The 26,042-nt window shown below is 39.3% G+C and overlaps 3 protein-coding genes across 3 annotated transcripts; all 3 read left to right on the top strand.

Moving 5' to 3' along the window:
• Positions 1 to 317: 317 nt before the first annotated feature.
• LOC131524877 (extracellular calcium-sensing receptor-like) lies at positions 318 to 4,539 on the top strand. The gene is made up of 6 exons (XM_058752256.1): positions 318 to 613; positions 992 to 1,283; positions 1,422 to 2,240; positions 2,448 to 2,678; positions 3,366 to 3,489; positions 3,641 to 4,539. Exons 1-6 carry the CDS (start codon positions 396 to 398, stop codon positions 4,537 to 4,539), a joined length of 2,583 nt encoding a protein of 860 aa, XP_058608239.1. The 5' UTR covers positions 318 to 395.
• Positions 4,540 to 13,562: 9,023 nt separating this feature from the next.
• Positions 13,563 to 20,564, top strand: LOC131524789 (uncharacterized). Its single transcript, XM_058752114.1, has 5 exons — positions 13,563 to 13,826; positions 14,658 to 14,897; positions 18,111 to 18,165; positions 18,255 to 20,169; positions 20,428 to 20,564. Exon 4 carries the CDS (start codon positions 18,255 to 18,257, stop codon positions 20,166 to 20,168), a length of 1,914 nt encoding a protein of 637 aa, XP_058608097.1. The 5' UTR covers positions 13,563 to 13,826; positions 14,658 to 14,897; positions 18,111 to 18,165; the 3' UTR covers position 20,169; positions 20,428 to 20,564.
• LOC131524790 (uncharacterized) lies at positions 20,170 to 23,331 on the top strand. Its single transcript, XM_058752115.1, has 12 exons — positions 20,170 to 20,632; positions 20,723 to 20,842; positions 20,947 to 20,976; positions 21,093 to 21,170; positions 21,247 to 21,321; positions 21,495 to 21,584; positions 21,806 to 21,847; positions 21,935 to 21,968; positions 22,139 to 22,230; positions 22,317 to 22,518; positions 22,910 to 22,957; positions 23,240 to 23,331. Exons 1-10 carry the CDS (start codon positions 20,431 to 20,433, stop codon positions 22,508 to 22,510), a joined length of 957 nt encoding a protein of 318 aa, XP_058608098.1. The 5' UTR covers positions 20,170 to 20,430; the 3' UTR covers positions 22,511 to 22,518; positions 22,910 to 22,957; positions 23,240 to 23,331.
• The last annotated feature ends 2,711 nt before the right edge of the window (positions 23,332 to 26,042 follow it).

Here is a 26,042-nt window from a genome sequence, read left to right as displayed (position 1 = left end):
GTAGGCTGAACAGCGTCCTCAATGGCACAGACACACAAAATGGCTTTGAGGGCTGACAAACTAATTGTTTTTATGCTCTATTAGCGTAAAAATATTTTGTTGTAGTCTTTTTTATTGTGTCTTTTTATTGCTATAGTGCTCGAATCTTCAAAATATCAGTTCTAAAAGCTGATGTTTTTTTTTTTTACCCCATTCTCCATGAGAATTACTCTCCACAAGGGCTTTCAGCAATTATGCCCCCACTCACCTGTTTTCCTGTTGCATGTTATTTTGCCCCAGGCATATTAAAGTCTACAAAAGTGGAAATATTATCCAACCCTTCTTTCTTCGCAGGAAAAGTGTGAGCTTGCACTTCTTCACTAAGTCTCTCTCTCTGTGTATGTTTGTGTAAAGTAATGGGATTTATTATGTGGTTGTGGGTGGTGGTATTTATTGTTGAGATGGCCAGGGTTTGTGGTGCAGGCCTGTCTTGCAGTCTGCAGGGCAGATCTGTTTCAGAAAGCCTGTATAAACAGGGAGATGTGATAATTGGTGGTCTCTTTCCAGTTCATGTTGAAGCACCAGAGCCTGATCATGCTTTCACTCATACACAGCATGGTTCTCGCTGCCAGGGGTGAGTGTAAAATGAGTGTTCAAATGAACTAAAAGGCAGAGCTGCAGAGAAGCCATTTATACAATTAGAATGCAACCATTTTATGTAGTTTTTAAGGGATTTTGCTAACTACAATTTTCCTATAATAATTTGTAAAGATAGTGGAAAAAATAATCTAGTATAAAATGAAAAGTTTTTATTTTTTATTTTTTTATTAATTTATATTCATTAGTGTAATTGAATGCAGTCAGTTAAATCATATTTTGTACCAGTTAATTTAGATAAAGCACAAATTTGATATTTTTACATTGTATATTTTAATATAATGTCAAGAATCATCTTGGGGAAAATATTACAATATGTGTCTCATTAAAATGTACATTTCTTGTTTTACCTTAGTGTTGACCTTCGTTCATACCGCTGGCTCAAAACTATGATTTTCACAGTGGAGGAGATTAATCGGGACCCTGTCCTGCTTCCAAATATTACTCTGGGGTACCTGGTAGCTGACACCTGCCTAGCTGAGGCCACAACACTGAGTGCTGCTTTAGCTCTGGTAACAGGGCAGGAGGAGACAGTGTCGGGAGCAGAATGCAGCGGGACCCCAGTGGTGCCTGTCATTATCGGTGACGCTCGTTCCTCTGCCTCAATAGTGGTGGCTGACTCGCTGGGAGTGTTTGATACCCCCATGGTAAAATGAAGTGTTCTGTATTTTACAGATGGGATAAGTTTCATACTTATTTATTTTATTATTTTTGAGCAACAATTTCAGTAATCAGAAATTCATAAATTTCAGTGAAATGCTTGTCTTTCTGCTTTGTCTGTACAGGTGAGTTATTTTGCGTCCTGTGCTTGTCTCAGTGACAGTCACAGATTTCACTCTTTCCTGCGCACTGTTCCCAGTGATGCATTCCAGGCCAAGGCTATGGCCCGTCTGCTGAACCTGCTGGGCTGGACCTGGGTGGGGGTAGTTGCAGGAGACGATGAATATGGTAAAAGTGGCTCGCAGCTGCTTTTGAAAGAGCTTGAAGGTACAGGGGTATGTGTGGACTATGTGGAAGTTATTCCTAAATCACATTCCCAAAGCAGGATCAGGAGGATTGTGGAGAGAATCCAGAGTTCCACAGCTCATGTGGTGGTGACCTTTGCCATTGGCCCAGACCTTGAAGTTGTGTTCAAGCAAGTTGTGGTGCAGAATGTGACCAACAGGCAGTGGATAGCCACAGAGGCCTGGAGCACCTCTATCCAGTATTCTGTCCCAGCAAGCATTCCTCTCCTGGCCGGTACAATCGGTTTTGCCCTGCGTCGGGCTGATATTCAGGGTCTTGGTGCTTTTCTTGCACAGCTGAACCCTGTGAAGCAGCCAAATGAACCATTTGTAAAAGATGTTTGGGAAGAAATTTTTGGGTGCTCGCTGGCACAGGACTGGCAGCCTTCATCTAAAAGACCAAAGTGCATAGGCTCAGAGAATGTAGAGAAATATGGTCGCATCTATACAGATGTTTCACAGCTGAGAGTCACTTACAATGTGTATAAGGCTGTGTATGCTATTGCCAATGCTATTCACAACATGATGGCCTGTCAGCCAGGTAGAGGGCCATTTGAAAATGGAGAATGTCCTGATGTGACCAGAATAAACCCCAGACAGGTACAGATGGGAGGTCAATCTTAAATAATATTTTAAATCTTAAAATATGCATTTTAAATAATGTTTTTTTGTTGTTGTTGTTGTTTGTCTACATTAACCACTTTTAGAAGTAGAATTGCTTCTTTTAATTTTGATAGTATTAACTTTTATTTTTTAAATATATTTACTGTTAATATACTATGTGTTCTATCATCTTTCCTTTCACAGCTTCTGCATTACTTAAATGCAGTAAACTTCACAACACCAGTGGGTGAGCTGGTCTATTTTGAAGATAATGGTGAGCCATCTGCCTCTTATGACATTATGAACTGGCATGTAGATGAAAGTGGAGCAGTGAATTTCATCCAAGTTGGACAGTTCGATGTAGCCAAAGGACCAGGTCAGGAGCTGAGCATAAACCTTGAAAAAGTTGTTTGGGGAGGAGGCTGGGCTGACCAGGTAAGTGACTTGATATTAATTTATTTATTTTCTCTACAGCAGCCCCCAAAAACAGGATTAGGACACTTAAGCCATACTGTAAGAATGTTATATTAAATAACAAAAATGTATTTTTATAACATCAGCAAACAAAATTGCAAACAGGCAAGCAAATAAATAAACAGATAAATACACATTTTCTTGTTGTGAAAATGTCCATAGTTAATTTGAAGAACTGACTGTAGATTTAAAAGTAATTTTGCAAAACTTTTTTTTTTTTTTTTTATTAAAAATGCATGAAAATTTTATTTTTAAAGCTTAATAAAAATGTTGTGTTTTGTTATGTGTGAGGTGTATATTTTATTATCCTGTGCATGAACCCTACTTCTGTTATTCTGTAATTTCACTATCCAGAAAACATTGATGTATTAATTTGTGTGTATGTGTCCATTATCCTCTCAGTATAGGGATATAGTAGATTTAATCCTTTAATGGACAGACTGTTGAGAAAGGGGAGATATGCCACGGAAATTAGTCTATAATTATGTATCTGTCTTGTATACAGTATTCGTGTGGAAAGTTTTAAACTTTTTAAATGTATTTTTATTTTTGGTGAAAATTTTATTCTTTCTATTTTTCTTCATGTGCTTGTTGTGCTGATGGATATTGTGCTGTTAGTCTGACAGACTTTATTTCTCAATCATTCAGGTTCCTGTGTCTGTGTGCAGTGCAAGCTGTCTTCCAGGCACTAGAAAGGCTGCACAAAAAGGAAAACCCGTCTGTTGTTTTGACTGTCTCCCTTGTGCAGCAGGGGAAATCAGCAATATGACAGGTATTAATAACCTCTGTACAAACATTCATTTAAACAATTCCAAGATTTCCATTGTGGGTCATGATTCACAAGCTAATAACTTCTGGTCTTTCAAATGTAAGACCACACTTAGAATGTGCAGTGTCTTCATCTGTATCATAATCTTCTTTAGACTCTACAGAGTGTATCAGATGTCCTGAGAGGTTCTGGTCAAACAATGAAAGAACAAGGTGCATCCCAAAGGTTGTGGAGTTTCTGTCCCTGCAAGATACCATGGGAATTGTCCTGACAGTCTTATCCGTCACTGGGGCAACACTGACCACGACTGTTCTGGCTGCCTTTTTCCGTTATCGTGACACACCCCTCGTACGGGCCAACAACTCAGAGCTGAGCTTCCTGCTATTGGTTTCGCTCACTCTTTGCTTCCTGTGTGCACTAGTTTTTATTGGCCAGCCTGCACCGTGGAACTGCATGCTACGTCACACCTTGTTTGGAGTGAGCTTTGTGATCTGCATTGCCTGTGTCCTCAGTAAGACTGTGGTGGTTTTAGTGGCTTTTCGGGCCACTCTGCCTGGATCTAACTTGATGCAGTACTTTGGGCCCATCCAGCAGAGGGCAGGCATCTTCCTTTGCACACTTGTTCAGGTTGTCATATGTTTATTGTGGCTGCTGCTGGCTCCCCCTCTGCCCACAGAGAGTGCAGGAGGTGAGCTTGGTGCTCGAGTGATCCTGCAGTGCACGGTGGGATCTGTTGTGGGGTTTGTACTAGTACTGGGCTACATCGGTCTGTTAGCAGTGGTCTGCTTTCTGCTGGCCTTCTTTGCTCGAAAGCTCCCAGACAGTTTCAATGAGGCTAAATTCATTACTTTCAGCATGCTGATCTTCTGTGCTGTGTGGATTGCATTTGTGCCGGCGTACGTCAGCTCACCGGGGAAGTACACGGTAGCTGTGGAGATTTTTGCCATTTTGGCTTCCAGTTACGGCCTGTTGCTGTGTATATTCACCCCAAAATGTTACATCATTCTGCTTAAACCTGAGAAAAATACAAAAAAGAACATGATGGCTAGATAAGGTTTACAAATCAAAGACATTCATGATTTTACAACATTTTTCTGAGATCAATATTTAACTATCAACATGATCTCACAGAATTCCGTGTAATGTTCACGGACTTAATTAACCTCCGAATCTGTGGTGGCATCACGGAATCGCCGAAAATTCCGTGATGGGCTCACAGAAAAAAATCCGTGATGGGCTCACAGAAGTGATACCAATGTAAGTCAGTGACAGGCATCAGCCGTGCTCCACGCACGGATCCACTGGTTCAACACTTTCAATATGCCGACGCGATAATTTATCGTCATCATTATTGTTCAGAACTGGGTAGGTTTAGGGTAGGGGTGGGTCAGGTACTCCAGTGAAAGTATAACTGCATCGGAGTCACTCTTTTTACGTGGTCCGATGCAGCGCTGGTGTTGAACCAATGAATCCGTGCATGGACCACAGCTGATGCCTTCTGTGAGCCCATCACGGAATTTTCGGCGATTCCGTGATGTCACCACAGATTCGGAGGTTAATTAAGTCTGTGAACATTACACGGAATTCTGTGAGATCAGGTTGTTAACTATATTTAACTAGAAATTTACATATTATCACAATAACAACAACAAAAAATTAGCATTAATCAGTTTGATGGAACATTCTAACATAAATATTAGAGATGTTTTTTTTTTGTTGTTGTTTTTTTTTTGGTGTAGTTTTATATGTGTATTTTGATGTACTGTGTCTCAGTAAATAATATGATTATAAAATGAAAAAAAAACTACAATAGAAAGTTTATTAATACACATTTGATTGATTCAGAAAAATTAATAAATAAATTAATTAATTATTCATTCATTCATTCATTCATTCATTCAAATGGGCGTTTACCTCTACTGCAGACTTGGCCCATTCCTCTTCCAGATCACTGATACTCTTTTGTTTTCATTGTGCCACTGCTTTCTTCAGATTCAATCAAATATTTTCAATGAGATTTAAATATGAAGACTGAACAGGCCACTTGAGAACATTATGAATGATCCCTGGAGAACCAAGCTTAAGTAGATTTGGATGTATACTTTAGGATGGCTGTCCTGCAGGAAAGCTCATTGATCATCAAGCTTCAGTCTCTGCACTGAAGGCATCACAGTCTTTGCCAAAATGGCCTGATACTTCAAACAATCACTCATACAGTCCAGATTTCCACTTCCGGCAACAGCAAAGCAGCCATATTTTTCTAGTGTTCTTTTTATACTGTTCATTGAAATGTTTTTTTTCTTTCCTTTTACTAGGTCATTTTGCAAGTCTTTGGAAGTAAACTTTTTTGTTTTTGTTTGTTTTGTTTTTCTTCTCAGTTACACTGTTTAAATTTCATTGATGACATTGTGCTTTTTCTTTAATGCCCTCAAATATTTTCTGGTACAACACATTTTAAACTTGTTAAAAAGGATGCCAGCTGTGTCTCTAGGAACTTGGAGTGTTTTGTAAATTTTCTTGTATCCATAAACTTTCTAATGTAATAAAGCAATTAGTTCTCTATAGCTTTTGTGAGAGCTCTTTTGACTTGGCCATGAATAATGAATACATATGAATAACTGAATAATTATGACAAAAATATCCCATGACTCAAAAACATTACTTAGACTATCACTAATGCAGGGTTGCCAACTTTGGTTGCTCAGCTGGAGTGACATTTCATTGACTGAATCAATCAATCAAATACCCCTAGATCCAACAATTTATTTTTAATTTAATCTTAATACTACAAATTACCTTACAATTAATGTGGTACTAGATGCACTTTTTATAAACTTTCCTCCCATGTATACTGATTAGATGCCTAACATTACTACTTTTTTTCTTTGTGTGTGTGTGTGTGTGTGTGTGTGGCAAAAAGTGTATAAGTATATAAATGTTACAATATGAACTATATATAGCTTGACTGTCTACAGTTGTAAATCAAAAAGACAGTTTTAATTATAGTATATAGACAATAAACTACAACAACAACAACAAAACAAACAAACAAAGGCAATCTAGATGTTAACATGTCACCTGTAGGAAAACACACACATACTCTAAAAACATTGCTATTTATCTGTTTTACTAACACATCATTACATCTACAGGAGAGAGCAAGCCACCATTAAATTAATACAAGAGATGGTCCAGAATGATTCAGTTTTGTATGTGAGTGTATGAATGGATGTATATTTGTGTGTATGGAAGGATGTATATGCATATGAGTGCATATGTATATCTTTTTTATTATTTGGTGTAGAATTATTGAATATGTTTTGAATGTCTTTGTTGAATGTTTTTTTTTTCTTTTCTTGAAATTTGATCTTTTAAAGGGGTGGTTTACTGTTTTTTTTCTAGGCTTGATTGTGTTTATAGAGTGCAGTCTAACATGTGTTCATGCTTCGTTTTTTAAAAACGCATTATTTTTCATATAATTTACCTTTATTCCACACCGCTCTGTCCCTTCTCTGACAAACGCCTCGATTATTTCCTGTTTTTATGAAGCCCCACCCTCAGAAATACGTGATGGGCTCTGATTGGTTAGCTGGCTCAGTGTGTTGTGATTCACTAAACCGCCGAACGTGCGTCTAAATGTCCCGCCCCTCAGCTCAGCGGCATGTGCTCCGGTTGTATTGTAAACAATGGCGTCGTCTATATTGCTTATCAATTTGAGCCCGATTGAGATGCAGAGGATAGTAGTGAAGAGGATCGCGCAGAACCTGTGCAAGCACGGCTCTTAATGGTATGTTTGTCTGTTTGTTGTATCATACTTTTAGACATGCTTTTATTATGCTACTGCTTATGTTAGCTTTTAATATACGGTTTTATTATATTTAATATACGTCCATTTATAACGCTTCTCATTGCTACGTGAAAATGTATAATTGGAACAGTTTGTTGGAGCTGATCTGACGATCTGAATGAGAGAGAGAGAGACACAGAGACACAGAGCAGGGCGACTCGAGGAACAGTCATGGCCGCGGGAACTAGGGGGTGCTGAGGGTGCTGCAGCACCCCCCGCCGCAGGGCCGGGCCTGAGATTTTCCTTGTGCCCCTCGATCATCTCCAATATACTTGATTTTTGTGATAGTTTTGTGATTATATTAAACTGATCAGAAATATGCGGCTGTATTTTTCTTGCACGCCTTACGCCGCGCGTCCCGCGTCCCTACATCTGCCTCCCACTGACAGAATTTCATGTGAAATGTTCACGCGATTAATTTTAGATTCCAACTTTTAAAAACTATTTACATCTTTTTCTTTTTTATGAGCCGTGTTCCGAAGCTTTTGCACTTCTCAAGACGGCCACCGACAATCACATAAGCACAGCTCTTTAATTGCGCTCTAGTCTCTGATCAAACGCGCTCAAACCACTGTACTGTAGCCAAATCTTAACCACGCAAATCATAACGTTTTAGGCAAGTAGCCTACCATATTATGTCATAAAATATTTTAATAAGACTGAATTTGTATTTCACCTGATCACGTTTAATAAAAATACATTTTAAGTTTAATTATAAGCCGCATGTCCACGATTATTCAAACAACGAACAAATTATACAGCGAGCCAAGAACATTTACTTGATCAAAGAATATCACTGAATTCAGTCTAGCATGAGTCTTTTTTTAATTATTATTTTTTTTTAAAGAGCACTCTAAAAAAAAAGCTCCAGTTAGGCTATAATACCTAATAATAAGTGAAGCTGTCTGCAGTGTATGATTAATTAATCTCTTATTTATATCGCATGTACATCTGCAAGTGCACTGAGCAACTTTGGCATATCAATGATGTTAATATTTAGTAAAATCCCCTTAAATAATATAAATATTTAAGAAATTATTAAAGAAATGATATAACTAAAATCACAAAAGCACAAAAGTTGGTTCGCATATAGCCTAACTCTTCATTCATTTGTGTGTTAATCTATAAGAGTTTGGGCTGTTTAATATTAGGATTTTGAATAAAATCCCCCACCGTGGCCCCGCCCTGCAACATCAAGCCCCGCCCCCCAGCACCCCCCAGATAAAATATGTTCCCGTGGCTATGGGAACAGTATTAAGAACGGCTGTTTTAGAACATTAATTTTGAAATTTGTGAATCCATTAGAATCGTTAGAAGACAGAATCGTGATTCATATATGAATAGATTTTTGCGTGCACCCCTAGTTTTCTCTTCCTCTTCTCTAAAGCAGCACAACATGGCCTCGCCCCCTTCCTTACATGTTCCTGAGGGCGGGGTTTATCTAGGTTTTTGAAGTAACGGACCCGGGAAATAACTCGTTGTAGTCCCTTACCAGCCGTTTTTGTAGGCATTAAACTTCCAGAATTTTAAAAGACGATATCTCTGTTTGCATTGAACTTTCAGCGCTGCAACTTTGCAGATATTGTTTATGCTCACACAGCAACATTACACACTAACTAACGTTAAAAAAGTGAAATTGCAATCAACCACCGCTTTAATGTACTTTCTGCAATAATTCAATCTCAGTATAGCTAAGCAGAAAAGAAACCAACTTAAAACTTAATTTTTACTTTAAATGCAGGCTCTTTATTAGGGTTGGTCCCATTCCAGTTTCTCGTCTTATAAAAATACTTAATTCAATGTAAATACTCAAAAAAAATTATTTAAGTGTAATTTATTTTTGCGCCCATTTCTCAGCTGCTATAAAAACACTACTGTAAGTGGCATTACTGACAGCACACAATTGACAATGAAATTATCACTCTCCATCAGTGGCGGATTTAGCAAATTGGGGGCCCAAGGCGAAGGTATGTATGGGGCCCCCCCCATCCAATCTTTAAAAAGAAAGTACTGACTAAATGGTGGATAGGCAGGTAAAGCTAATCTACGGGGAAGTAAAGGTTGGAGAGGAGAGAAAAAACCTTCCCCTTTAAACCCTGCATACACTTTACTCCAAAATGAAGATGGAAAGCAGAGAACACAGTGTAGCACAATACAAACTAACAGTCACGATGGAACCCAACAGAGAATAAGGTTTCAGATAACACGTCTTTGCCAAAATGCCAGGAAACCAGCACTGTTTATTCTTTTTTTTAAGATCAAATCAATATAACCAGCAAGAAAAGTTAGGGTAAACCCCCACAAACAGTCATATACTTAACAAATACTGTCAAGACGAATAATTTACTTTGTATGTGTGAGTGAGTGAGTGAGGTTGCAGTTGGTATTACTTGAGATTGACATTTCAAACATTCTACAAACAAACCTATGTACATGATAGTGTGTGTGTGTGTGTGTGAGGGAGAGAGGGCCATTGCATAAGCAGACCCATGTACAGGATGCAGGGTATGACAGAAAGTGTGTGTGTGTCTGTCTGTCTGAGTGAGTGAGTGAATGAGTAGTGAGTGAGAGGGGGTAAGAGGGGCGAACTGGGGAGAGGTGAGGTTGCATTTGGCTCCAAGCAAATCCATGTATATCCACGTGAGTGTATGTGAGTGAGTGAGAGAGAATGAGACCGTTTACATGTAGAAATTACATGTTTTTTCTGTAGTATTTACTTCACCACAAAATCATTTTTATTAGGGTATGGCTAGGGCTATTACTAGCAGAAGTAGGCATTTGACTCACCAAAGCCCCATCATCGTCATCATCGGTGTCAAAATGGCCATCACTGGACAACTCTTCCACCTCATCTGTGTCAAAGTCGATAACACTGTCGGTGACGGCGGGCGGCAACAACGTGATGTCCTTTTCATTGATTTCTTGGTTAATGTTATCCTCAACTACAACTAGCGCCACTTCACAGCTAGCTGTTGCTGATGCTGCTGTAGCGGCATGTTCAACGCTTTGGGCTGTCTGCATCCCCAACCCCAACAACAGTAGCCGTAAAAAAGTGTGTCATCTTCAGCAGCGTTGCCAAATACTTATCTGTGTCTTTTCGTTTTTTTCTCTAATTTGAGCCGCTTGGGTAACATCGTTTCATTTTCGCGTCTTGCTTCGTCTCTGTTTGTGTACTTCCCAGTCCTCCTGTCACTGTGTGTTTATCTTTCGCGCCGCACCGTCACGGACTGGTCCATTTCATTATGAAAGTAGGGGGTGTATATGTGTAGGGACAGATAACCATGAACTGGACATTTTAACTACTACTTCAATGTTTCAACGTATTTCTTAAGAATATTAATACAATTCACCATGTTTTTGAAGCGTTCATGATGATAAGTTTTTTTTTTTTTTTAGGTTGGTTGGGGGCCCCCCTACTTCGACCGCCGGTAGGGGGCCCCAAGCAACCGCCTACCTATGCCTCTATGTTAAGACCGCCACTGCTCTCCATAGTGGTCCAACCAAACAGAACATTTACTTGCATTTGGCAACAAATAGCATGTATTCATTTTGTGCCCTGGTTTGTTTTGGGAACACAAACATCTCACCTCTGTTTATTCATTTTCTCTTTACTGGAAGACATTGCAAAGGGTGGCCAATATTTGCTATGGCCAAAATATTATACGACAGTTCTTTCTGGTCCTCGAATCTGATTGGCTGATAAGAGTACAATATTAAAGTGATATCAGAACTTTTGTAATCATATCACTCCACTTGCGGTACTTCTTACAGCAAGTGTCATGGTGGACGCCTAAATCCAGTATCATTTTATAAATATTACTGTTTTTGTGTAACGGAATGTAGTTTTAAGAGGTTCTCAGGTGAGAATGTACTTGTTTATAATTCAAGAATGCAGTTTGTTAATAAAGATAACGTCTATTTGAAAATTGGCTTCGATGTTTTCGGACATGTGCGCTCCAGATCTCTTTCTGTGCTCATGAAGCCGTCCAAGAGCACCTCACCTCGGCCAGATCTTCTGGAATTTACCACTGGCTCAGATGTCTCTGTTGTGGTTAAACATGAGATGTAATTCATTTTGGGTACAACCCAAATTCCGGAAATGTTGGGATGTTTTTTTTTTTTTTTTTTTTAAATTTGAATAAGATGAAAACTAAAAGAATTTTAAATCACATAATAAAAATAATAATACTTTTTTACATTCATATAGCGCTTTTCTGGACACTCAAAGCACTTTACATAGAACGGGGAATCTCCTCAACCACCACCAACATGAGCCAATATTTTATTCACAATAGAACATAGATAACATAACAAATGTTTCAACTGAGAAATTTTACAATTTTATGCACAAAATGAGCTCATTTCAAATTTGATGCCTGCCACAGGTCTCAAAATAGTTGGGACAGGGGCATGTTTACCATGGTGTAGCATCTCCTCTTCTTTTCAAAACAGTTCGAAGACGTCTGGGCATCGAGGTTATGAGTTTTGGTGTTGGAATTTGGTCCCATTCTTGCCTGATATAGGTTTCCAGCTGCTGAAGAGTTCATGGTCATCTTTGACATATTTTTTTTTGTTTAATGATGCGCCAAATGTTCTCTATAGGTGAAAGATCTGGACTGCAGGCAGGCCAGTTCAGCACCCGGACTCTTCTACTGCAAAGCCATGCTGTTGTAATGTGGTTTTGGGTTTTTCATTGTCCTGCTGAAATAAACAAGGCCTTCCCTGAAATAGACGTCATCTGGAGCATATGTTGCTCTAAAACCTTTATATACCTTTTAGCATTCATAGTGCCTTCCAAAACATGCAAGCTGCCCATACCGTATGTACTTATACACCCCCATACCATCAGAGATGCTGGCTTTTGAACTGAACGCTCATAACACACTGGAAGGTCTCCCTCCTCTTTAGCCCAGAGGGCACGGCGTCTGTGATTTCCAACAAGAATGTCAAATTTGAACTCGTCTGACCATAGAACACTTTTCCACTTTGAAACAGTCCATTTTAAATGAGCCTTGGCCCACAGGACACGATGGGGCTTCTGGACCATGTTCACATATGGCTTCCTTTTTTGCATGATAGAGCTTTAGTTGGCATCTGCAGATGGCACAGTGGATTGTGTTTACAGACAGTGGTTTCTGGAAGTATTCTTGGGCCCATTTAGTAATGTCAGTGACAGAATCATGCCGATGAGTGATGCGGTGTCGTCTGAGGGCCCGAAGAGCACGGGCATCCAACAAAGGTCTTCGGCCTTGTCCCTTACACACAGAGATTTCTCCAGTTTCTCTGAATCTTTTGAAGATATTATGCACTGTAGATGATGAGATTTACAAAGCCTTTGTAATTTGACATTGAGGAATGTTGTTTTTAAAGTATTACACAATCTTTTTACGCACTCTTTCACAGATTGGAGAGCCTCTGCCCATCTTTTCTTCTGAGAGACTCTGCCTCTCTAAGACATCCCTTTTACAGCTAATCATGTTACAGACCTGATGTCAATTAACTTAATTAGTTGCTAGATGTTCTCCCAGCTGAATCTTTTCAAAATTTCTTGCTTTTTCAGCCCTTTGTTGCCCCCGTGGCAACTTTTTGGAGACCTGTAGCAGGCATCAAATTTGAAATGAGCTCATTTAGTGGATAAAAGTGTAAAATTTCTCAGTTTAAACATTTGTTGTGTTCTCTATGTACTATTGTGAATAAAATATTGGCTCATGTGATTTGAAAATATTTTCATTTTATCCAAATAAAAAAAAAAAACGTCCAAACATTTCCGGAATTCGAGTTATAAATCTATAACGGGCAGTCGTTGGTCTCTATTATTTGTTCCAGAGAAGATAGTTTTGGCAAAATCCCATGTTTATGTAAATTCAGTGTTGTATATCAGAGTGCTGCCTTTGTACTTTTGACTGAATTGCCTAGCAACTTTTATGATGGCTGTCGTTGTTGTTTATTAAATATTACTATTCAATAAATAATATTTTATATAAATAATAGTAGTATTTAATAATACTGTTTATCATTGAGAAATGGTCCGTGTTCGTGATTCATTTTAGTTTCATTGTTCCACCATTAGATGGCGACAAGAGACTGCTTTTATGAGTGAGTCAGCATTAAAGACTTTTATACTGAAAAATAAACAAAAGGAGGTTATTTTTAGTTTCAACAACAGACTGATGCAGGGAAACGCACTGAGCTGCACTGTCACCAGAAATCACCCTTAAGCCCAAAACAAACTGCACTATTTTAGCAATCCCTTAAGATCACTGCATGTCACACTGTGCGACATGGATCTAATAAACTTGGCTACGACATGTGTAGACTGTACGATGATGACACCTATTGACTCGTAGTACGCTATGATGCATGTTACTATAAAAGAATAAAACGTCCTCAGCATGCGCTGGTGGTAAACAAAAAGAGCATCTCACTTTAGCAGTTGCAGTTGTGTGCTGAAAAAAAGTGGACGCAGTGAGAGAGGAAGGGATAAGAGCTTGAGGTAAGCAGTTTTATGTTTTAGCGCCATGTTGCGTTGATGTCACATTTTTATTGGTTGGTCAGTAAACATGGATCATACCAGGCAAACACACTGTGCAATGATAATGCTTTATCGTAGGCTTTCTTTGGTCGCAAGACCGTGACAATGGCCGTCTTTGAACCTCTCTCACTGTACGACACATGACCACCCCCACTAAACATTGGACGTCGGATAGACGTGCAGATCATGTCTATATTGGGTCCATCGGTCCATGACCAATTCTGGACATCTATTCGACGTCCAAACTAGGTCCTCTATTTGGACGTCTAACCATGACCCAAATTGGACGTCAGATTGACGTTCAACATTTGACCTTTGAACTGGGTATTTTTTTGGACGTCATTTGGACGTCTAGGTGCAGGAAATTTACATGATTGTATGTAATATTTTTTTTATTTACAAATATCAACATTGTTGTTATCAACATGATTGATACATATGAATACAGATTTTTTTTAATAAACAGTCACGATTTATTATGTGTATGCCAAATAGGCCATGTTTTTTTTTTTTTTTTTTTTTACATTTTCCTGTTTTTCTTTAACTGGTTTATTTATTCTAAGTAGCCTAATCAAGTTATTTATTTATTCACTCATAGATGCATTTTTGCATGTATATGTTTATTTATGTGGAAATGCAATTTGTAGGAAAATAAAGTTCAGAAAATAATTTAATGGTAGCATATTAGGCCTATTCACCTTATTCCTAACTTAAAAAGAACCAACAGCAGCAGAAAAGTCAAGGACACGAGGACAGGATTTCAACCATAGACTGTAAAAAATTATTTTACAGGATTTCAACCAAAGAAGAGCTATTTTTTACAGTCTATGCCAAAGAGTCAAAAACCAGTCAACGTCACTCTGATTGGCTGAGGCAGCACATCAGCATAACCCAACCAGTAAACGCCCCTCTAATTGGGCGAGGCAACACGTCAGGCATTTTGGCGCGATTCAAGCATTGCAGAATAACGGCACTGCACACAGCTCTTCAGCCTGCATCGCTGGTGAACCCATCGATTCCTCTAAATTGAAGGTAAGTTCGGTCAGCCTAGTGAATTCTATGTCCATGAGTACATATAGTGTTAGGTAGATTAGCGTTATTGTCTTAAACTTCACAAACCTGCTGTGGTTACAGCCGCGAATGGTCAAGGGCGTTCGCCTTAACGGCACACAATTTTTTTTTTTTTTTTGCGTTAGCTTGCTGCTCTTGGTTCATGTTCAGTTTCGATGTTATTTTAGCTGTCCACGAGAGAACATGTCAATTTGAACAATTTGGGACACTAAACTGCACGTATAACGTTACCGCTAGCAGAATGGCCTGGAGTTCTGACTGACTAGCTCGTTGCTAACTAATGGTAACTAGCGTCCATACGTTATACCGGGTGCACAGATGATGCAAGGTTGGTTGATACCCTCAGTCACTTTTATCGTCTATGAAAGGAACATGATACGTTTTATTGTAAACCATTAGAGGTGTTTTGTCTCTGATACCACCCCATTGGTACAAGAAGCAAACATGTAAGGTTAGGTTGCACGTTGTTATCTGTCTGCTAGCTAGCTAATGTACCATTCTACGATTTCGTTTTGGGTGTTCTATGGGCTTTTCCCAACGCATTTACTCTTGAATATCGTCAGAAATTAGGAAAATTAATATGTAACGGGGTCATAAACTCAAAGCGCGTAATTTGCGTGTATGCTCTAGGCCAGTGGTTCTCAATGTGGGGCGCGCCCCTCAGGGGGGATGGGGTTTACTGAAGGTTACTGCGCGGGAGATCAGCAGAAAAAAAGGGGGGAAAAATAGGCACTCTCCAAAGCTGCTATAGGCCTTTATCACAGTCCGCGTGTCGTCACTTCTGGCTCCGATTAGTAGCGTAAAGGAATTTCCGCTCGCTTTATAGTCAATGGGCAGACGGCATTTTTGTGAAGAAAATTAAACTAATTTAGTTTAGTTGAACATTGATGCAATAAACGTCAATGTTAAAACTGCATATTTATACCGATTCCATACCATGTATCATGTCATCCTTCATTTTAATGTGTAACATGAGCCTATCTGAGCGACGCGACTGTCAGATTAATGAAGAGCACGCAGCTCAAGTTACTGCCAGAGGAATACTCTGACTGATTTAATTTTAATATTATTTAGTTTATTTTTGAATTATATTTATTGTGATTAACCTCCCGCTCTTGTTCACAGTATATGATATTCAATCGTTGCACGCAATCATAACTCGATTAAAGATGATCAAACTTATTTTTAATTATTGTCTATGGGCTGGAAATATTTCTTTATTTGAACAACTTAAATTTGATGCAAATATAGAGGATTGCATAAAGTCAGCGCGTGAAAAAATGAGCATGTTTAATACAAGTTTGTCCTAAACCTTTAATTTAATCATACAGCCTAGTAATGTTTTAAACTTTGGCTATTTCTAATACTTATTAATGTGATATGTTGTTTATATAGTTTTCTCGCTGTTGTGTGTTGAAATAAGGTGATCAGACTGTGAAGAATTGCCTGTACACATACAGTATGGCTCGTGCGCTCCTGTTTAAGTCACGAAATACGCATCTGGATATCGTGACAACATATTCCTTCGTTTCGTAATACTCAATTAATTGTTGTAAACTGAGATTGGTGTCTTTAGAAGACGTATCTATGCTGAATTCTACATAAATAATCCACAACAATGCCGTGCTATGGGCACAGCCATTGATAGAGGCTTCAGCGGAAGTTCTTTTACGCTACTTTTCGAACGCGGATGTGTGATAAAGGCCTATAGACCTCCGGAGGCTGACGTCACGCAATCTAAACTCCGCCATTTTGGCAGTCAAACAAGAGAGCGCCAGAGCGGCTGTAGCATTGGTATCAATAGCGGTCGAATGATAATTTAAAGCCAGACTGTTTAAACCTAAATATTTCAACATAGTGGACAGCTGCTGTGCGCCTGGATGCCATAACAGAAACATTTGTGATTAAAGGGTTAAGATTTCATGACATTTATTGTGTCTACTGTACTCACAGTGATATAGCTATGCTGGTTAAGGTTACCTACAAACAAGGACAGCTAGGGTCGATTACGTTAGCTAATCGTCTAATTATGATTACGTCTGTATAAAACGTTACTCCGTTTGCAGTGTGTTTGCGGTGCGTGAGCAGTGGGCACTAACGTTAGTCCTTTCACATGCTGCGTTTGATCCACGGCTGTACCACAAACAACATTTATTCACACATTTTTATTTTAAATAACTTTTTATTATCAGCATCTTTTATAAATAATATTCAAAATTGTTGATAACTCGGAGGTATCGCACACTTTCGTGCACTTTCTCAGTTTATGGACAGCAATATTGTTATGGTTAAGGACATTATGTAATTAAGATAATATCTTTACTATGTTATGATTGTACTGTACAATTAATTACAATCGTTGCTGAGTCTGCAGTCTGAACACTTAAACTTACCACAGAGCGTCCATTAACTGAACGAATTGAGAATATCACCTGAAAATCCAATAACTTAAGCAATTTTCATTCAAGCAGCTGATTTCTGTGAATTAATGTAAAACTAAATGTATATTACAGCACAGGGTGAAGTCAGTATATACATAACAACGATTTGAGACAAATAAATGTCAATTTTATATAAAACTATAACCTAGATTATTGGTAGTATAAAAAAAACGAAACTATGTGACAGCCATAGGCTGAACAATACAAGTTACTGGTAATAATATCCATCGAGCCTATGAACTTGTTGCCTGAAACACATCAACAAGAAAGAATAAAGGCTAGGCTACCCTGTAAAACGCTCTCCTCCACTTCTCTCTCCGGCCTCCGCTAACTCTGCCTTGCTTGCGCTAACAGCTCCGCCCAGATGTGCAGGCTCTCTTGCGTGCGCAATCTAGAACTGGCTTAAACAGACAATCTATTTGGGACTCAGCTATTATTTGAAGTTTTTTATGGTGTTGCCGCTTTTATAAATGTTGTTTATTTAAATTAAGTTCAAGTTCTGGTCTATTATTCTCCCTTACTTTTATGATTCAATGACATGACAAATTGAAACTACCGGTATTCCTTTTTTTCATTGCACATTTTTCTTTAAAAGGTTTAAAGGGGTGCGCTACCAAAATCGTTTGAGAACCACTGCTCTAGGCTTTCTTAGTTTGTAACACTGCAACACTTAACTGTTGTGTGATTGAGAATGACAACTTTAAGGTTTTAACCCATTATTTTTGTCTCTCAGGTGCTGTAAGGAGTGAAGTGTTATTCCCTGTTAGGAGATAAACCACCTAAACAAGGTACATGTTGTGATCTCATCCTCTTTTTGTACAGGCCCCAGTCAAATAAACAGTAAAACTAAACTTTGGATTAATGCCTGTGTTTACAGATGACTTTGAGAGTAAGACAGTGGCGAAAACGCCAAAGAGAACTGGATCAACTACTATGTTATTCTGGCAGTGATGAAGAGGGCATTGAAAATAATTGCAACAGTGTGTCTGGGACTCAAAGTAGTTTCAGCAGTGACGGTGTGCCTGGGACCCCAGATAGTTTAATGAGTGACAGTGTTCTTGGGGCATCAGATGATTTTGACTTTGACACTGATGTGGACTATTGCTCTACTGACTCTGAACAGGAACCAAATGAAACTGAAGTGACCAGCTTTGAGGACGAACTGAGACAGTGGGCCTTAGAGTACAGATTGACACACAGAGCGCTTAATGGTCTATTGTCCATATTAAGAAAGCAAGGGCACTTATTGCCCGCGGATTGCCGGACACTCCTTGCTACACCACGGCATAACACAACAGAGCCTAAATGTGGTGGGCAGTACAAGTACTACGGCTTAGAAAAGGGTATCTGTCGTTATTTAAGTCAGATGGAGAGCAATGAAGTGCACCTCAGCGTAAACGTTGATGGCATCCCACTTTTCAGAAGTAGTGGTGTCCAATTCTGGCCAATACTGGTGAAGTGTGGCCATTTTGATCCATTCATTGTAGCCATGTTTAGTGGACAAAGTAAGCCAAGTCCTCTTGAGGAGTATTTAAAAGACTTTGTGACTGAATACAAACATCTGAAGGACAATGGAATAGTTTTTAAAGGCCAGACTTACACTGTCAATATTGATGCACTGATATGTGATGCGCCAGCAAGGGCATATCTGAAGTGTATTAAGGGTCATACTGCCTATGAGAGTTGTGAAAGATGTTTAATCAGAGGTACTCGTGTTGAGAGAAGAATAGTTTTCAGTGAACAGGAATGCACTTCTCGAACAGATGACGGTTTCTCCAGAGTGGAGTACGGGAACCACCAAACCGGTATCAGCCCCTTCATTGCTGCAGGAATTCCTTGCATCAGCTCTTTTGTCCTGGATTATATGCATATCGTCTGCTTGGGAGTAGTTAGGCGCCTGTTAATTTACTTGACTCGTGGCCCAAAAGTCTGCCGTTTATCTGTGAGGCAAAAGGATGCAATTTCTCAAAAACTAATTGCACTGAGAGGGAAGATGCCAAGTGAATTTGCTCGACAACCGTGGGGTTTGCATGAAATTGATAGGTGGAAAGCCACTGAGCTAAGGCAGTTTTTGCTGTACACAGGTCCTGTGGTTTTGAAAACTGTGTTATCCCCTGAAAAATACAAACATTTCTTGTCCTTGACCGTATCCATGTCGATAATGCTGGAGTCAGATGAGCGGATTCGAAATGCCTATCTCCAATATTCTCAAGAACTAATCAAACATTTTGTCATGACCTGTTCTGACCTGTATGGCAAGACCTTTCCTGTATACAATGTACATGGACTAATTAATCTCCAAGAGGATGCCAGCCACTTCAACTGTTCCTTAAATGACATTTCCTGTTTTCCATTTGAAAACTACCTGCAGCAAGTCAAGAAACACGTAAGGAGTGGGAGAAGTCCCTTGGAACAAGTGACTAGGCGTTTGTCTGAAATGGAGCAATCAGAAGTGGACAATAGCCAAAGACACCCTAAAGTGTTTGCCTCTGTTAAAGAAAAGGACAGCTGTTTTCTTTTGAGGGACAACAACTTTGCTTTTGTTCGACAGAAAAATGAAGACGGGACTTTTGCTTGTGACATTCTGCGCCAGCGCCACACTTCACCATTATTTCACCAACCGTGTAGCTCTGGACTTCTGAACATAGTGTGCATAGGAAATGGTCATGTCAGGATGAAAAATGCACTACTACAAGAAAGGGATCTGTTCCGGAAGGTGGCCTGCCTGCCACAAGAAGCTGGTGGTTTTGTCCTTATACCCCTTCGCCATGGTCTGGAACACACATATTAAGGTTACATTTTCTTATTCTTTAAGCTAGATTCCATCAGGGATCATATCTGATCACCTGTTTCCATCCGTTTGTTTACTGTATCTTCGGTGACTCCTGCATGTCCTTTCTCGCTTTATCCATAAACCTCCCCGAGCCTCTCTCTGTCCTCTTGCCACAATATCCTACTCCCAATGTAACCCTCATCGCTCTTCCATTCATGTCCAAACCCTCTCAACCTCTAAATTTTGAACTAAAATATTAAAAACGTCTCCTTTCCAGGTCATGTACACGAGGGCTGTTTGGAGGGAGGGTACCCAAGAGGAGGAGGGTGTAGTTCCTGACAGTTGGATCGACAGAGAAATGAGAACCGTCAGATGGCCACGTAAAATGAGCGTTACAAAAACAGAAAAAGCCATTAAAGACAAAATTAACCCCCATGATGACTGGATGACATTCTCATTAATTAAGATAAAACTTACTTCAGGCAAGTTTTGCGTAGATTAATAGAAAATGAAATGCATTACCATGTCATACCATTTTTTGTGTGTTTTAAGGTGAATTGTCTAATTTCTAGATAAGCGTCGTGAATGTGACACCTACAACCTGACCAGCCAGGCAGAGGAGGACGATGAGGTGATTAGATCAATGAGGAAGCGCACTAAAAAAGTAATTCCGGAGGGTTTTGTTAGAAATGGTATGTTTCTCATTCTCAAATACTTTATACATTTGAAATATAAAATCGGTTGATACAAATTGGGCCTGAAACTTAAAACATCAATGTTTATGAATTTTTTGCAGAATTAACGGATTCGGATGAGAGTGTCAGGGGTAATGGTTTTCTCTTAATGAATTTATAATTCTAGTTTCAAAATGAATAAAATTCTTTACAATTATATATTTTTGGAAATGGATATGCTTAGTTTTACATTATTACCTCTGTATAGGCGTCAAGCTACCCACCTTCCCTGCTGCACCAAGGAAGCTGCAGCCCATTGAGGACACCAACATGTTGCACAATACTTGTGAGTACTGATAACTTAAGAAGCATGAAAATGTTTTGCGTACAACATGAGTCACATGCTCATTCATGTATTTTAGCCCATGAAGATGGAGCCATGTCTGGCCAAGTAGAGCGTGCGGACAGTCCCCGGGGCAGTGAAATGTCCACTCCTAGTGAGTATTTACTTTTACCCTAGCACCAACCATCGCACTGCACAAAGTTGTAGTCCATTCAAGATGAGTAGTTTCTCACTGCTTGTTAATTAAGCATAGATTTTTTTTAAATTTCATTATTAATTTAGTATATGCAACATGACCATACTTGCATGCTGACTCATGTGTTTCAGACTCTGTAAGTCAAACCTTGGATGGCCTGATGGAAGCCCTCTCTGGCCCAGAGAAATGCGCTGCCAGATCTCGGCGCAAGGAAATGTCCAGTGAGTATTCACTTTATCCGTTGCACCAACCAAAAGTCTATTCAGGACAAAGTGTTACTTACTGCTTGAGAATCAAGTTTGGTAATGATTTATTTTACAGGCTTAATGACATGTTTCAGACTTGTCTGGTTTAGAGGAGCAGAGTGTGCCAATTCTTACCTTTTTGTTTCATTTCAATAATTGTACATCTTTGAATATTCTTTGTTTTCTTTGCTCTCAAGATGCAAGCACAGCACCTCGGATCAGAGACCTGTCGACACCCAGTGAGTATTCATCATATCACACTTTAAATAGTCACTTTTGTATTTTATCAGGCCTTGTGAAATGTACGAATATTCTGTGTTTTTCAGGATCTCGTCATGCGAGGGATGGCTATCGCTCCAGGTAAAGAAGCAGGACAGGGCACAGCGTCAGTAGTGGCTGGCTGGCTTCTACTGGTTGGTCTCCAGCCCTTATTTTTGGTCAACCAGTAGGGGTTACTCTGTTTCAGTGTTAAAACATGTTCTTGTCAGTTATAAATGTATGGACAAGTGGTTCAATTTAAATGTTACTAGGTCCAACAGTGGATCCACCATCAGGTCCTGGCACAGTGATTGTTCGAGACCCACCTTCAGGTCCAGACATGATGGGTCACGGCACAGTGATGGTGCGAGGCACACAGTCTTCATATCACTGCTATATTAATTTGTATAACCGTATGTAACTAACAAATTGATCTTGTATCTTGTACAGTCAGGTCCAGACATGACCGATCCCGTAGTGATGCCCCCAGTCCAGGTCAGGTCAGGTCCAGACACAATAAAAGAGCACAGCGATGTGATGTCCGATACCGTAGTGATGACCGATCCCGTAGTGATGCCCCCAGTCCCCTGGCCAGACACGATAAAAGAGCACAGCACAGTGATCTCAGCACCCCCCCCCTATGACAGGCTTGGTGAGTTGTCAGCTGCGTTCATACTACACTCAATTAGGATTATTTAGCTATTTATATAAAAATAATAATAATTAAAAAAAAATCTAAATTACTTGATTTCTTGTTCAAAGCAATGTGTGCATTGTGTAACAGGCAGTAGGTGGTGATCCTATCACCCTGGCTGCCTGTTACACATTGCTTTGAACAAGAAATCAAGTAATTTAGAATTTTTATTATTATTTTTTTTTTACACAATTAAGGCCGTAGTTTTCATCAAAGTACTTTGCAATTCAGCAAGTTTTATAGATGCACCTGTAATCGTTGAAACTTAACAGATGTATTAGAAGAGAAATAATACATCTGCAATATATAATTTGATAACTTCTAAAACAGATTTTTTTTTGTGGTGCAGATGCAGTGACTGAGACTGGGAGATGGGCATTCCCGTTGCCTTTGGGTGGTAAGTATTGATCTATTGGCAGTGGAGAAGACACTTTTAATAGTACCACCTTCTCTCTTCCTGCACTGTTCTCTCTGTCCACAGAAACTGCTTTTCAATTATAGCCGTGGCTTGGTTTCTATCATGTCAGATGATGACATTTCTTTGGACTTTTGTTTCTTTCTCCAACACTGCTGTACTAATAACAAACACTGAAGCTGATTACAAAAACAATTGTGAGCTAGCTAACCTTGCTATTCTAATTGGAGCATTGTAATCAACAAATATATTTATTTATTTCAGTGTTCCAGAAAAAGGTCCTGAGCCTACTGGTCGACATCCGCCATCGCCTGAAGGAAACACAGCCTGCCTCTTCAGCTGTCCATATAGAGAGAACTGACACCATGGAGGACTTTGAGTTACAGGAGCAACACCTCTCTGATGCACAGGCCTTTGATACCCTGGTAGGTTTTACAGGTCTGGAAGTCAGGGATGCAAACAGCGGGCTTTTCGTCGCCTCCCGCTTTTTTCACGTCTGTTTGGGTGACTTGTGGGTTAACAGGTTGGAGCTTGCACATTCAATAATATAGAATTCATAGACAAAAAAAGTTTTTGGGGCAGTCCTGACCTGTTGAAAAGAGATGGTATTCATCCTTCCTGGGATGGTGCCGCTCTTCTCTCTAGTAATATGGCTTATAGTCTTAGAGCACAACCATGACAATATGGGGCTCAGGTCAGGAAGCAGACAGACTGGCTTAACCGACCGTCTGCTAGCTGTCTCCCGTCACTAAGGTCAGATAAATCTCATCACATGGAGACTCTTACACCTAGATATCATCATATAGAGACTGTGTCTGTTCCCCGAATTAGGAAATATAAAACATTTCCAAACCCATCTAAGGGGAAAAATTTAATCGATGTTCAACAATTAAAAAACAGATATAATACAAATGAACAAATTATAAAGCTCGGGTTGCTGAATATTCGATCTCTTACTTCAAAAGCACTTATTGTTAATGATATGATTACAGACCATAACGTAGATGTGCTGTGTTTGACAGAAATCTGGCTAAAACCAAACGATTACATTACTTTAAATGAGTCCACCCCCCAAGATTTCGGTTATAAACATGAACCTCGTCTAAAAAGCAAAGGAGGTGTTGCTGTAATTTTATAGTAATATTTTCAGAATTACTAAAGTCTAGTTTCAAATATAATTCTTTTGAAGTATTGGTGCTTAATATAACAATATCTAGCGTAAAAGACAAAACACGTTTGAGATTTGTGCTGGCTACTGTATACAGGCCACCAGGGCACCATACAGACTTTATCAAAGAATTTGCTGATTTTCTATCAGAGTTAGTACTGGCTACAGATAAAGCCCTAATTGTTGGTGATTTTAATATACATGTAGATAACGAGAAGGATGCATTAGGATTGGCATTTAAGGACATTCTTAACTCCATTGGTGTTAGACAACACGTGTCAGGACCAACTCATTGTCGTAATCATACTCTAGATTTAATATTATCACATGGAATTGATAATAACACGTTGAAATTCTGCAGCAGAGCGATGACATCTCAGATCATTATCTAGTCTCGTGTAAATTTAATTTAGCCAAGGCTGCAAAGCCGACTCGGTGTTACAAATATATTAGACTGATCACTTCTGCCACTAAAGATTGCTTTATTAATAACCTTCCTGATCAGTTTCATCATCTCAGCATCCTAGATAGCTTGGATGAACTCGATATTGCGACAGAAACTCTCTCTTTTCCAGCACTTTAGACACAGTTGCTCCTTTGCGCTTAAAGAAGATTAAAGAAAATAGTCCAACGCCGCGGTACAACGTGCACACTCAGGCCCTTAAAGGGATACTCCACTTTAAAATGAAAATTCTGTCATCATATACTCACCCTCATGTTGTTTCAAACCTGTATGAATTTCTTTCTTCTAGTGAACAGAAAGGAAGATATTTAGAAGAATGTCAGTAACCAGACAGTTTCTGGTACCATTGACTTCCATAGTATATTTTTTTTTCCCTACTATGGAAGTCAATGGTACCAGATTATTCAATGTCTGTAACTTAATAGTTAATTTACCTGATAAACATAAAGCACTGCTTTATTTCACATAGTGCTGGGCGGTATACCGGTTCATACCGAATACCGGTGTTTATTTTTCTTATGATATGAATTTTTAAAATACCGCAATACCGGTGTTATTTAAATAACGTTCGGAACGCGACACACTGTTTGAGAGGGGTCTCTTTTCACTATTGCATTGTGGCAAGAACACAGCTGTATGTGTTACTAAGCGTGAAAGTTCTGAAGCTGTAGAACTAGTAGAACGTGATGACACAGAAGAACTCATCCACAATATCCACCGCGCGCCGCCACCAGCTCCCGCGTCTCACACACACGAGCGTGATTTTTAGCACTATATTTAGCAACTTTCAGACCCTTTTAGCGGCTTTTATTCCATAGAATATACAAACTGACAAACCTAGCGAATGTTTTGGATAAATCTTAGCTATGGTTCAGTTGGAAGATGTCGCCAGTGCTGCCCGCGAGCGCCGAGATCTGACTCCCAGCGCAGCGTCGCGTCTCTGCGTCTGTTCTGTGCAGCGGCGGCAGAGAAGCACCGCATTCATTTGGCTGTACCGCGACTGTTTGGAATTATAAATATGAGCATAGTTCGTCTGTTAATATTATGCACTTTTTTTTAGTTTACTCAGACGCAGGCAGTGCGCTGCATGAGACAAAAAAGTAATATAGCCAAAACCACCGCATAGCCGCTCTTTAGTATAACGTTAGATGCATGTTGATTTTATCAGACGATGTCGCGATTTATAAATGAGAATGACTCCTGGTTAACATGTATTAATGGGTCGTGTTTAGTCACTATTTAGTGTGGAATTTTTCTACAATATTCGCTCATCATGACAGTAAAATAGGGCATTCTAAGTCAATCTACTGCAGTTTTTCCTCTCTCAATCAGTAGAAAATGTGGTTAACACCCGATCATGCATGAAAAAAATAAATACCGTCATATACCGTGAAACCGGTATAATTTTGAAAAATACCGTGATATACATTTTTGGT

Source organism: Onychostoma macrolepis, chromosome 18 (assembly GCF_012432095.1).
Source record: "Onychostoma macrolepis isolate SWU-2019 chromosome 18, ASM1243209v1, whole genome shotgun sequence".
In the NCBI taxonomy this organism is placed as follows: Eukaryota; Metazoa; Chordata; class Actinopteri; order Cypriniformes; family Cyprinidae; genus Onychostoma; species Onychostoma macrolepis.
Note: the sequence above shows the minus strand (reverse complement) of the source record. Positions and strands in the feature narration are given on the sequence as shown.

Coding starts and splice junctions, on each gene's coding strand:
- LOC131524877 (XM_058752256.1), top strand. CDS start 396: ATGGGATTTATTATGTGGTTGTGGGTGGTGGTATTTATTGTTGAGATG. Junction 1,284..1,421: donor GAGTGTTTGATACCCCCATG/GTAAAATGAAGT, acceptor TTGTCTGTACAG/GTGAGTTATTTTGCGTCCTG. Junction 2,679..3,365: donor GAGGAGGCTGGGCTGACCAG/GTAAGTGACTTG, acceptor TCAATCATTCAG/GTTCCTGTGTCTGTGTGCAG.
- LOC131524789 (XM_058752114.1), top strand. CDS start 18,255: ATGACTTTGAGAGTAAGACAGTGGCGAAAACGCCAAAGAGAACTGGAT.
- LOC131524790 (XM_058752115.1), top strand. CDS start 20,431: ATGTACACGAGGGCTGTTTGGAGGGAGGGTACCCAAGAGGAGGAGGGT. Junction 20,977..21,092: donor TTCGGATGAGAGTGTCAGGG/GTAATGGTTTTC, acceptor ACCTCTGTATAG/GCGTCAAGCTACCCACCTTC. Junction 21,969..22,138: donor AGGGATGGCTATCGCTCCAG/GTAAAGAAGCAG, acceptor AAATGTTACTAG/GTCCAACAGTGGATCCACCA.